The sequence below is a fragment of the Macaca fascicularis genome, chromosome 1 (genome assembly GCF_037993035.2).
Source record: "Macaca fascicularis isolate 582-1 chromosome 1, T2T-MFA8v1.1".
In the NCBI taxonomy this organism is placed as follows: Eukaryota; Metazoa; Chordata; class Mammalia; order Primates; family Cercopithecidae; genus Macaca; species Macaca fascicularis.
This window is the reverse complement of record NC_088375.1, coordinates 145625733-145639631: the sequence shown is the minus strand read 5'-3', so window position 1 is coordinate 145639631 and position 13899 is coordinate 145625733. Positions and strand designations below refer to the sequence as shown.

General features: G+C 41.8%; 1 protein-coding gene across 28 annotated transcripts in view; it reads left to right on the top strand.

Moving 5' to 3' along the window:
- Window positions 1-13899, top strand: part of LOC141407713 (uncharacterized) — a 198551-nt gene that overhangs the window by 55622 nt on the left and 129030 nt on the right. Inside the window, exon 5 of one of the 28 annotated variants that reach the window (XR_012417974.1) lies at window positions 13243-13419. The exons of 26 other annotated variants lie outside the window; for them this stretch is intronic. Coding sequence is in view for 1 of the 2 variants with exons in the window: in XM_074002205.1 (XP_073858306.1) it covers window positions 13243-13377 (135 nt within the window). In the remaining variant the exon portion in view is untranslated. Of the gene's footprint in view, window positions 1-13242; window positions 13511-13899 lie in introns of those variants that run through there. One more of the 28 variants, XM_074002205.1, reaches the window with a different exon arrangement.

Below are 13899 nucleotides of genomic sequence, written 5' to 3'. Positions count from 1 at the left end.
GAGGAGGCAGTCTGTCCGTTCTCAGAACTCAAACACCATGCTGGGTGAACCACTGCTCTCTTTGGAGCTTCAGACAGGAACGTTTAAGTCTGCAAAAGTTTCTGCTGACTTTTGTTCAGAGGCAGCAGGCCTTGCTGAGCTGTGGTGGCTCTTCCCAGTTCGAGCTTCCCCAGCCACTTTGTTTACCTACTCACGCCTCAGCAATGGTGGATGCCCCTCCCCCTGCCAGGCTGCTGCCTCTCATGTCAATCTCAGACTGTTTTGCTAGCAGTGAGCAAGGCTCTGTGGGCACAGGAACCACTGAGTCAGCTGCGGGATATAATATCCTGGTGTGAAAAAGTACAGTATTTGGGCGGGAGTGTCCCGTTTTTTCCAGGTACAGCCTGTCACGGCTTCCTTTGGCTAGGAAAGGGAAATCCCCCAGCCTGTTGTGCTTCTTGGGTGAGGTGATACCTGGCCCTGCTTCAGCTCACCCTCTGTGGGCTGTACCCACTGTCCAACCAGTCCCAATGAGATGAACCAGGTACCTCATTTGGAAATGCAGAAATCACCTGTCTTCTGCATTGATCACTCTGGGAGCTGCAGACTGGAGCTGTTCCTATTTGGCCATCTTGTTATGGAACTTCTTTGCATGCACTTTTAATAAATCATTTATAAGTAAGTAGACTGTGTTGTGTGGTACTCATTCCATGTACCTCTCTCATTTTTCTTTCTTTTTTTTTTTATTTTAGATTCTGTCTTGTATTATGGAAATCATTCAATTTTTCACCAGAGAATAAGCTGAGTTTATTGAAGTTGTTGAATAATTCAGTATCTTTCAAGTCATGTTTTCTTTTTGTGTTAGTCTTATAGAAGGAGTGCTTTAAGCACACAGCTCAACTTAAAAAAAAAAGTCTAAATGGGATAACTGCTTGTGGCAATGATCAGGAGAGGAAAATCTGGAATGGATGGTAGAGGAGGGAGACGATGAGTATCAATTATGGCCTTGATACAATTTGCAGGAGTGAAGTCTGGGGTGTGTGCTGTTAACTCCTGTGTGTTAGGTCCTTTATAAATTGCAGCTGGTCACTAACATGAAGTATTGACAATGGATTGAGTTTAATATAGGGCACAGTGATCAGAATGATGAAGGGTGAACTGTATCAGATGCATCTGATGCACTGATGCATTTGGACACTGACTCATCTTGTCAAACTCTCTTCTCATCCCAGTTGTGGCAGTGCTGGGCAGTTCAAAGGAGGCCTGGACTCATCTCAGGCTTATAGCATGTTGTATTAAGTAATATAAAACCTGTATCTGCATAAGAGACTACAAGGTTTATGGGATTGATATACCCATTCTGTAACATGTCCCTCCTGGCCTCTCTCAAACATGCTGGGCATGTTCATGTCTTAGGCCTATACACCTGCTGTTCCTATTGCTACTTATGCTGTTTCTCTAGATATCCAGGTGACTTTCCTCCTTACTACTTTAGGTCTTCCCTGAACTGCCATCTCATTGATGTTATTTCTCATCCCCTGTGTCAAATTGCTATACTCTAAATTGCCAGCTCTTTCGCTCCCTTATCTCTGCTTCACTTTTCTGCATGAAAGTTGTGGTTATTTGATATTCTATATGTTTTATATTTTTGTTTATTACTTGCTAGAATGTTTTGTCCCTTGAAGGCAGATATTTTTTGTCTAACTGCTCAATCTTCTGTAGCACCTCAAATCAGTGCTTGACACATAATGAGCCTTTAATAAGTATTTGTTAATTGAATAAATCAAAACTGTTGAAGTGAACATGTTGGTTAAACGTTATGCTCGTTTTCAAGATTTTTGAGATATGTTGTAGAATTTTCCTCTGTAAATATATGCAGTCCTTCCCACTCCTTCAAGTGTTTATCACATCTTTCACCTCCTCCCCAACCAGGTAGAATCAGGATTTTTAATCTTACCTCCACTAATAGGTATAAAATGACATGTTTTCTAAATAAGCTGTTTAAACCTTTCAGCTCAAAAAGAATATTTTTAGATAATAAAGAATATATTTAGATAATTATCTTTACCACATTTTTATCTCATAGTATATAGGCTTCCTTGAGGCGATGAAGCCTGAGTTAGTGTTACAATAAGAAGTAAAATGCATTTCGTAGACATTGTGCTAAATTCTTTACAGGTGTTATTAGTTAATTCCATTATTCAGTACCTGCTTATGATGTAGGTAGTATTATTTGCATTTTAAAGACCAGTAAATACAGTTTAAATATGTTTAATGAGTTTTAAATTTTTTTTTTTTTGAGACGGAGTCTAGCTCGGTAGCCCAGGATACAATCTCAGCTCACTGCAACCTTCGCCTGTTGGGTTCCAGCGATTCTCTTGCCTGAGCCTCCCGAGTAGTTGGGATTACAGGTGTGTGCCACCATGCCTGGATAATTTTTGTATTTTTAGTAGAGACGAGGTTTCACCACTTTGGCCAGGCTGGTCTCAAACTCCTGACCTCAGGTGATCTGCCCATCTCGGCCTCCCAAAGTGCTGGAACTACAGGGATGAACCATTGCAACCAGCTGTTTAATGGCTTTTTAATACCAGTTTATCAGGCCACAAGGCCCTGACAGTTGATTGATTTGAGGTTTCTTCAAATGATGAATCGGTGTGTTTAAGAGGATCAAATTGGGTTCATAGGTGGTTCTATATTCTGCCAAGGTGGACTGAAACATTCTGGTGCTATATGTCTCTCCCTTTACTCTTTGTAACTGTAAGGTCTGATTAGTACTTATAAATGAAAAGTCTCAGGCTCTCTTCCACTTTTTGTTGTGAGTGAAGGATTTCTGATATCGATTCAGAACAACTTGAAACAATTTTTATTTTGGACACATGTCAGATTGAAAGTGGAAGCAGGGACAAGCTCTTCATTTTTGGGAGATAGCCTAGATGTTAAGAAAACTGCTCTTTTCTGTGTATTACAATGAGGTGGGAACAGTTTTTATGCATTTTGTTTTTACATGAGACTGCTTGAAAATTTTTCTAGGGGCTTTTTCTTTTAAATGGTAGGTAGGCAGAAGCAACATTTCCACTTTCCAGTTTACTTGGTTTGCTGTCTATGGAATCCTTGTATCCTTCTAATAGATGGTCACAGATCAAATTAATTCATAATTTAGTATTATTATACAATACAATAATTTATGTATGTATGCTTAGTGTTTCAAAGATTGCCCTAAATATTAGTATTCCATGAACAGACTCTGAATTTCAGGTATGGTATGTTTTTATAGTAAGCTGCTTTTTACATAAAGAACTCCAGGCAGCATGCTCTAGGGTACATAGCAGCAGAGATTCATTGATTCAGCTGGGGTTGCTTAGTCTTGTATAGAATGGAGACATGACCCGCAAGTTAGGAAAACAATCAACAACATGCATGTGTGTGTAAAGAGAGCAACGTTCTGTGTGCACAGCACTGGGCTGGATGCTGAGGGTATGAAGACTAATTAGACACAACCACTGCCCTCAGTGAGTCACTCTTACTCCTTACTCCAGTGGGTAAGAGTGACTTGCACCCAAATTATAAAATCAAAGGATTAGAGAGAATAGGAAGAGAAGAGCACTGAACACCAAAATATGTAGCCTCAGATTACAAATTGGAACATTTGAAACTTTTACTCATGAGGAATTTACCCTGATGTCACTTATGTGAAATGGATTAAATTTTGGATTTCTAAAAAATGACCTGACAATAAAAACAGACACATAGACCAGCAGAACAGAAGAGAGAAATCAGAAATAAATCCACATATTATAGCCAACTTATTTTTGACAAGGAGACCAAAGACATACATTGAAGAAAGGACACCCTCTTCATAAATGGTGCCGGGCAACGATAAAACTATTAATACTAGAGGAAACCATGGGGAAACGCTTCAGGACGTTGGTTTAGGCAAATATTCTATGGGTAAGACTTCAGCAGTGCACCCAACAAAAGCAAAAATAGACAAATGGGACTTTGGTACTTAAGTGATCCTCCTGCCTTGACCTCCCAAAGTGTTGGGATTACAGATGCTGAGCCACTGTGCTTGGCCCCATAATAGACTTGTTTCTGTTGTATAGAAACTTGTATCTACTCCTTTTCTGTTCTAGCAGAGCAAGAGCTTAAACTTTTTAATTTTTATTTTTAAGTTCTGGGGTACATGTGCGGGATGTGCAGGTTTGTTACACAGGTAAATCTGTGCTATGGTGGTTTGCTGCACCTATCAACCCATCACCTAGGTATTAATCCCATCATGCATTAGCTCTTTTTCCTAATGAAGAGCCTGATTAAAAATATAAAGCCATGGTACCTAAATCCTCAGAGTCCTCAAAATACACAATTTAATTTAAGCCGCATGCCTGTTTTTTGTTGCTGTTGTTGTTGTTGTTTTTGTGTGTGTGATCTATTTTGCTGCAGTTTCCAAACCAACTGTGCACTATTTGGAACTCTCACAGGTTTTATACAGTTTCCTTTTCACTTGTAGCAGAATGATTATTGGGCTGGCATATTATAAAAAGCCAAAAAAAATTAAATGTATTATAGAGGAGCTTTTTTGAGAAGTAGAACAGCTCAGAGGAAACCCACAGTGGGTGGCTTCTCTCCACAACTGGGATGTCCTGATGAGTGTTCAGCTCTCAGCAGAGAGGAGACCCTGGAGTAGGTAGCTCCTTGCTGCAGCTGGTAGTCCCAAGTCTGCTCAGCTCTCAGCAGAGAGGAGAACCTGGAGGGGGTAGCTCCTCTCCACAGGCAGGTCATTCTGTCATCTCAAGTCTGGCTGAGCCCAGGGTTTTTATGGGCTTCAGTGGGGAGGAAGTGTGTGCTGATTGGTCCATGAGTGGCCATGGGTGGGCCTGGAAAAAGCAACATAAGTTCTCACTCTGGTCTGCAGGACTGGCAGCCCAGCTTCCAGGCTTCAGGCCTTCCCTGGCTTGAAGGTGGGGCTTCACCAAGGGCCTACCTGCTTCTACCCTGGAGCCTGTCTGCCTCCTGCTGTTGCTTATATAACCCAGGCTGTTCCTGCCAAAGGGTGCCTGTAAGCCAGCACTGAGCTGCCCTCAGCCCTGCCTCAGTCTCCATCTGGTGCTTGGTGGGGCACAAAGTCTGGTGCTTGGTGGTGCACAAGGCAGCAGAGGCTAGTATGTCAGGGCTGCCCTAAGTGTGTGCACACCCAACCAGGTTGCAATAATACTCAGTCTTGGCCTCAATTTTGCTCCAGATCAGAGCAGGCACAGGAGCAGGGAGAGGCCTGGAAGCAGGAGCAGGCATTTCCAAGCCCGCAGGGGCAAGGGGGACTTCCCTGGCCCCTGGGAGTGCAGCGATGCCTGGGTCTGCAGCTGTGACTTGGGTGGCTGTAGCTGTACCTGGAGCTCATGCCTCCTCCCAGTCCCCAAGAGCACAGGGATGTCCAGGCTTGAAGCCATGGCTGGGCAGCTGCAGCTGCACCTAGGGAACGTGAGGCTCCCACCCTACCAATTCAGAAGCAGGCAGGTCTTCCACCTGTTTCTGGCTCCCACCAGCTCCATGGAGTATGCAGTCCTGGCCACACCTCCCCAGTGCAGCAAGTGTCACGGCAGCAACCACTCTAGATGGGCCATGGCTGCCATCATTAAGTCTTTACTATACACATGTTAAAAAGTAATTAAACTTGGTTCCTACCCTCCTGACATTAAAAACCAATCAATTATAGATGGATTATAGATATAGTTGTGGAAATCGAAACAATCAAACTTTCAGAAAAAAAATCAAAGACATTATTTTCAGGTTTTCCCAGTTGGGAAACATGATACAAAACTATTCAGTTTAAATAAAAAAATCAATATCTTTAACTGTATTATAATTGAGAACTGCTATTTAACCAAAGATACAATGAAGAGACTGAAAGACAAAGATTAAAAAAAGATTAAAGTTTAAAAAAATTAAATATGTATATACACATGAATGGAATATATAAAGCAGTCTTCAAATCAAGAAAAAAAGGACAATTCACTAGAAATAGAAGAAAAGTCTTAAACAGTCTCATCCCAAAGAAGATATCCTAATGAACAGTGGACATGAACAGGGGCTCAACTTCCTTAATTATCTCTCATTCTCAAGGAAAAGCAAATTAGACTGTGAATAAAATCTACAAGTACCCACTAGGATGACTCCAATTCAAAAGGCTGACCTATCCAGGTGATGATGAAAGTGTGCAGCATTGGGAATTCTTACACATTGCTGGTGAGAGTATAAATTGTGACAATTGTATTAAAAAACTATTTGGTATTATCTACTATAAGGTGAAAAATACATACTATATATTTAATAATTCCACTCCTAGTTATCTGTAGTGAAATATTATTGTAGAACCCAAAAGCTTGCATGAATTTTAACACATAATATTGAGTTAAAGAAGTCAAACAAAAAACAAAACATAGTATATATTTCAGTTTATATAAAGAAAAAAGCAGACAATAACAATCTGTGATGTTCCAAGTCAGATAACATTTCTGTATTAGTATCTGCTATTGCATAAGAAATATGCTCCCAAATGTAGTGACTTGAAACAGCACTGATTGTCTCATATTTTCTAAAGTTCACAAGATTCTAGACAAGGTTTAGCTGTGTCTTCTTTGTGGTTTCTCACAGGCTGCAATCAAAGTGCCTCCTGGGGAAGAATCCACTCCCCAAACTCAGTCTCATGGTCATTGGCAGGATTCATTTTATCATTAAGTTGTTAGACTAAGGTCCTCAGTTCCTTTATGGCTATCAACTAAAGGTCATCCCCAATTGTTTGCCATGTGAAATTTCTGCCATGATAACGTCCTTCATCAGTGTGAGCAAGCCATGAAAGAGAGAGGGAGATAAAAAAGAAAGGGTAGAGAGAGTAAAAGAGTGTGTAAGCTAGTGAGAAAGAGGGAGACACACAGAGAGAGTCAGCAAGCAATAGAGCACATGGGCTAGCAAGGTGGAAATTTGGGTGATGCTATAACTAAGATTCTGAGGGTATTTGGCAAAATTTAGTTCCTTGATTTAGTTCCTTACATGATGGTGCGAGACAGATGTACTTCTCAAAAATCATCTACTGTAAGATTATAATTTGGTTATTTTTCCTTATGTATTTTGTTTTTCATTTTACTTTTAAAAAAGTAAAAGTCACTAAGACTGGAGTAGATTTAGAAGGGCAAAAGTGAACACAGCAAATTAGGAGTCCAGTGTGGAATTCCAGGTGAATGACAACATAGACTTAGACTAGAAAGGGTGGGGTTCTATTCAACTCTAGATGTATTTCCAATTTAGAGGTAACAGGACTTGCTATTGAATTGAACTTGAGGACAGAGAGGAAAATAGGGATCAAGGATGGGGTTAAAGGAAATATATTTGCCAAGATAGGGGAGACTGTGGGAGGATGAAGTTTAAGATCACAGGAGAATCAGAGTTTTGATATGTAAAACTTGAGATATTTATTGGACATCAGCGTGGGAACGCTAAACAGGCAGTGAAGTTAGAGATGTAAATTTGGACATGTTAAATAGAGATTTGCCAAAGCCAAGAGAGTGAATTAAAGAAAAAAAACGGGCTCAAAAACTGAAGAGCTATGATATTTAGAAATTAAGAAGTAGAAATAATTCAGAAAAGTAAATTGAAAAAGAATGGTCAATGAGATAGAGAAAAACAAAGACTGTGTGCTATATAAGCAGCCCGAAATATGAAATGCCTGAAGAAGGAAGGGATGATTATCTTTGTCGTATTGCTGAGACATAACATGAGAATGGAGAATTGAGCATTTGACATATCAACATGGAGCAGGCAGGTCATGAGAGGGGCTGATTGTGTGGTGTTGGGGTCCGCGTGTTTCCTAAACAAAGGAATGAACACGCAGGACAACACAAGACAAGACAAACATGGCGGCCGCCTTGAATGGCGCGCTCTCCTTTATTTTATACAGTCGTTTGTGGAATGTTGCCAAGTCACAAGACACATTGTTGTTTTTCTGACCTTTCCCTGACTTTCCGGATTTTCAAGATATTTACATATAAACAGGCCCCCAATGCCCTGCTTCGTTTGCAAGAGCAGGACTTGTCGGGAACGCCCTGCTTCGTTTCCGAGAGCAGGACTTATCGGGAACACCCTGTTTGTGAGCACGTAGTCCTCTACAGTGTGGGATGCTTGACAGTGAGATTATGGAGGAGGTTTAGTTACTGTAAAGAAAATGTTGAGGCTGAGGTGAGATGATAGAAAAGACTTTCTCAGAGGTCAAGGAACTGAGAGACTGGGGTATTAGATGCTTGTCTACCGCATGTGAAAGGCCCTAAAAATTAACAACAAGAGTAGTGATAAAGAGAGGAAGAGTCAGCTGCTAAAATATTCAGTGAATAAAGGGGTTGGGAGATCCAGAATGCCTAGAGAGAGGGAGTCGTGAGTAATATAGCCTGATAACATGTGTTTCACTTTATGTGTATTGTTGTTTTGTGGCTTTCTGGAAGATTTAGAAACTAAAGAAAGAGAATAAACGATTTGGAAGCAAAGATAAGAAGGAAGAAGGGTATCTAATCTATGTCACTTCGAGCTCTGTCACATTAGGAATATAGAGGAAAAGCAAGATGTCGCCACCAAAGGGAGATGCTAGCCTCTCAGCCACTCCTCAGTTTGTGAGCTTTCTATGCCTTATTTCATCATCTCAATGAGCCCATCAATATCCATTTCATATTGTTTAGTGAGGCTGAAATGAAATAATGTACATAGAAGTCTTATCTTATTTTGAACACTGAAAATTTAGTAAAACTTTCAATTAAGTATTAAATATCAACACATTTCCTAAACATGATATTTAAATATATGTTATTTCTAAAAAGGTTTCCAGAGCATAAAATTTGTAATAAGGTGTGACTGTGTGATCTTTTATGTTGTTATCATTACTATGTTTCCTAATTTCTGGGTTTTTTTTTTTTTTTTTTTTTTTTTGAGACAGAGTCTGGCTCTGTCACCCAGGCTGGAGTGCGGTGGTGCAACCTCAGCTCCCTGCAACCTCTGCCTCTGCAGCTCAAGTGATCCTCCTCCCTAAGCCTGTTGAGTAGCTGGGACCACAGGCATGCCCAACAACCTCTGACTAATTTTTTTGTTTTTTTTTTTTTTCTGTAGAGATGGGGTCTTGCCATGTTTCCCAGGCTGGTCTCAAACTCCTAGATTCAAGCGATCCACCTGCCTTGGCCTCCCAAAGTGCTGGCATTATAGGCATAAGGCACCAATGCCAGGCCTGTTTTGAAATTTCATACATATTTATAAAACATGTGTTCAGGATGAGAGAATATATGAAGAAGTTACATAGCGATGTATATCTGTATAGAATAAAAATGATCTAAATCAATGTCGTCAGTCCATGGCTTTATAGACACCATCTTCTAGTCTAATCACTCATCTGTTTTTACCCAGTGCTCATATTGTGGGAAAAGTGTAGGGGCACAGAACAGTGAGCACTTTCGGGAATGTTGGAATCATTCTCTATTAGAATTATATTATTATACAAAATGTCAGTGAATCAGTCTGGATTTGGTCATGGAAACAAAGCCACCATCAATCATTATGGAAAGAAGGTGTTTCATGTGGGAATTTTAAGTATATAGGACAAACAGGATATGGGAGAGCTGGGAGTTTAAGGTCTGATAAGGGAATATTTGGTGGGAGGAAGAAATAGTGACGAAGCACTTCAGCCTGAAGAGACTTCTTAGAAACCTATCAGGCCCATATTTCCTTCTCCCAAAAGGCAAAAATAATACTTAAGTTATCCTCATCAGGAGATTTGGCTACAGAAATGAATAACCCAATTTTTAATCTATTCAGCTAGTCTCACCACTGCTACCTGAGGAGCTACCTGAGAATCCTGGAGACACAACTGAACACTAATGACAATCTCTTAGATTATAGTTGGGGATATTACCAAGGATGTGATTTACCCAGAAGGATTAACTCTAGCAAAGCAGCTAGATGAGGAAAGTTACTGGGGTCCAAGTTTGGACTATGCCCTGCTTGGAATGAATATAGGGTCAGAAATCTTTCTTGTACTGTTAATAGAATGACCTGTTCCACTGGCCAAACCATCAGAGCACAGCAGAAATCCCAAACTCCCTTGCTCATGTGGTCCTAGACAACGACATTGTCTTAGACTCTCTCCTTGCTGTACAGGGTGATGTTGGTGCTGTTGCTAACATTTACTGCTGCACCTGGGTAAATACATCCAGCTAGATTGAATTGGAAACATCTACGATCCTAAAGTTAACCAAATCTCTGAAAGGGAGACTTCAAAAAGCCTCCTGGCTGGACTTCCTGGCTTGAATGTACAATTCCCACCTATTTTCAGCTGGCTTTTGTCTCTAGTCTAGGATACCTTCTGTGTTCCATCCTACAAATATTAATGATCCTTCTATTTGGGCTAATCATTTGGGTACTCTTTCAAATTGTTCTAGCCTGTTATTTTTTTGTTTGTTTTGTTTTGTTTTGAGATGGAGTTTCACTCTTGTTGCCCAGGGTGGAGTGCAATGGTGGGATCTCGCTCACTGCAACTTCCTCCTCTCGGGTTCAAGCGATTCTCCTGCCTCAGCCTCCTGAGTAGCTTGGATTACAGGCATGCGCCACCACACTCCACTGGTTTTGTATTTTTAGCAGAGATGCGGCTTCTCCACGTTGGTCAGGTGATCCACCTGCTTCGGCCTCCCTGTGTGCTGGGATTACAGGTGTGAGCCACTGCGCCCAGCTCTTCTAGCCTGTTTTAACAAATATCTGCAAGAGACTTGGATCATGCTGACCTAACCCATGAAACTTTAAATTTATTCCAGACAGGAACCAGAATCAACATAACCTAGGAGGCTTTGATTAGAATCTAACAGGTACCTGAGTGCCTTTTGTAAGTAAATGGCTCTAGTTGCTCAATTGGCCACTACTGTGCCACCAGGGTCCCTAGAAGAGACCACATAAACCTGAAGCACGTAGCTAATCACTTCCATGCTGTGATGAAATGCAATGCTGTCTGCCAACAAGTTTGAGCCCATCTTTCAAGATGCATCCTGAGTGGCTAACTGGGCTTACATTTAAAGTTGAGCCAAGAGGCCATTTGCTAACAAGGGGTCACACACACGTTCTAAGTTCACCCAAAACACATACCTTATTATTTTGGGGCTTTTCAGCTCTCCTGCCTCTGCCATCAGGGCTTAGCTGTATTGACCAATTAGAACTCAGCTGGGTTGACCAATCAGAACTAAGTGGGTTTCGGGTTTTAATTCTCAATTGAATGAACAGACCTGACTGGGAACCTGCATGGGAACTTTGGCTATAAAACCTGAGCATTCTTTCTGTTCTCTGGAAGAAATAATGTTTAAGTTGTTAACACTTTATGCATTTTCCTAAAATTGAATCAAACAACTCCTTCTGAAACATAACCCTGATATCAGGGAGGTCGTACAACACCGTGCTAAACAATTTTATTCCTCTAACCAAGGCCCGTGCCCTAATCAACAGGAAGTACTAGAGTGCTTGTCGCCCATTCTCCCTCAAGATTGAGAAATGAACAATGAAAAAAAGGGGATTTGAAATGCAGAATCAGCCCAGTGTGGTTCAAGTTTGTGTAATAAAATAATGCATTGTTTTACAGTTGCCACGGACTCTTGGTTTCCAGTTTTGTTACGTGGGCATGCCCACACACACTCAGCATGCAACCACGGTGAAACCTAAGTGCTTGGACCAGGGAGCAGGGCTGATTTCAGAAGGGGACACCTCAGGGCTTAATCTGTGATCTGATCAGATCCAGGCCTGACATCACCTCATGGTGCAATGCAGTCAGATCACACCTCATTACCCTCTGTCTATAAGACCTGCCTCAACCCCCAGATCTGAGAGACAAATCTGAACATTTTCCCCATCTCCTTGCTAGTCGACTAAAAATAAACCTTTCCCTCTACAAAACCCTTGTGTTCCTTGTTTGGCTTTCCATTGCAATCAGGCAAACGGCCTCCATTGGTTTAGGTAAGGAACACTGCCAAGACTCAAGGAGCTACCCGGCAGCACTATTTTGAGAGCCCAGCCCCCACCAGACTGTGTCCTGCTCTGGGGCCCAACAGCCCCAGCATCTCCACGTCCCTGGAGCCCTGCTGACATCTCTTCATTTCCATCCAGCGCGCTGCAACTTTGTCCCGTGGGCTGAATCCAGTGGTGCAGTAAGGAACAGGCAGTGCACCACAGCAGGGAGGCTGCCCCCTGGACAAAGGGGGCCCAAATGCACACTCCTCAGTTTCTGAAAGCCACTTGCCTGGGGCCACTGCCACTGACAGCAACCCTCTCAACCTTCCACCCGAAGCAGGGCCACCAAGCATCTGCATGTGCCTCCAAAGGTTCTGGAGCTGGTCTGCCCAGACACTGTTCTGTGTCCTGAGGACAGGCTCTCACACCACCCACCACGCAAACATGCTGCCCAGGGTCTGGGGATTATGCTGCCTCAACTGCTGCTGCAGGCGTGTGCACACATCAGGAAGTCTGACAACAGGCCCAGGTCACCTGCTAGTGGGACCCAAGCATGCCATCCAGGGGGCTGATGACTGCCTGGCCCCACTCACCGTAGCCTGCATCCTTGCACACCATTGGAGGGCCTAAGGATAGGAAAGCAACATGCCTCCCTGGAGAGAGCTTGATTCTATTTTGGCATATGTTAGAGAAAAGTACTAACCAAGTCAGATGGTTTGGAATGTGGTGTGTGTGTATGTATGTGTATACACACACACACACACACATATATATATATATATATTTAGATGGAGTCTTGCTGTGTTGCCCAGGCTGCAGTGCAGTGGCGCGATCTTGGCTAACTGCAAGCTCCACCTCCCGGATTCACGCCATTTTCCTGCCTCAGGCTCCTGAGTAGCTGGGACTACAGGGGCCCACCACCACGCCCGGCTAATTTTTTTGTATTTTTAGTAGAGACGGGGTTTCACTGTATTAACCAGGATGGTCAGGATCTCCTGACCTCGTGATCCGCCCGCCTCGGCCTCCCAAAGTGCTGGGATTACAGGTTCGAGCCACAGCACCCGGCCAGAATTTGGTCTAAATATTAATGCTACCAAACTGGGGAGGAAGTAACTCAATTTTGCTAATTCTTCGTTTTCTGATGCTTTATTGATTAACAAAGAAACCATTATTTGCTTTTGAAGGCAGAGTTATTATTTTCTACTGTGAAGTTACTTCAACTCATAAAAATGTATTTTATTTACACCTTTGTAGCAATGGAGCTTGGAAGAAAATATCAAGCATATCTACATGAATGTTTCATCTAGTATTCTGTGGTCTCATCTGGTCTTCTATGAAGTTTCAGTTCAACGAAGAAACAGTGCTCGGCAGCCCCACGCTTTATTGTGAAAGGAGGCATTTGCCATGTGATTGAATTAGAGGTAGTTCAAGGTAACAAAAGGCCTCTAAGCAAAGCAATTAGGAAAGACAGGATTATTAATGTGGATTTAATGGCATTAGTTGCTTCCCTGCTTTTTTTCTTACTATGTTCTTTTGAATAACCACATAGTTTTTTCAAGATTCTAATATATATAATTTCATCCATATGATTTTTATACATGTGAGTAACACAAGGCAGGTATGTAAAACTTTGACCAATGTTTCTGTAAAACAGAGTTCTGCAAACGATGGCTTATGGGTGCCACCTGGTTATTGAAAGTAAAAATTGATTGGAACATAGCCACACCTATTGGTTTTTGTATTTTCTATGGCTGCATTTGCACTACATGCAGAGCTGAGTACTTCAGACAGAGACTGTATGACCTGCAAAGCCATAAATTGTTACTATCTGGTATTTACAGAAAAGATTGCCAACTATTGCTATAGACTAAAACCTTATTTTCTGATAAAAAGAACTGCAAAAAAAGAAAA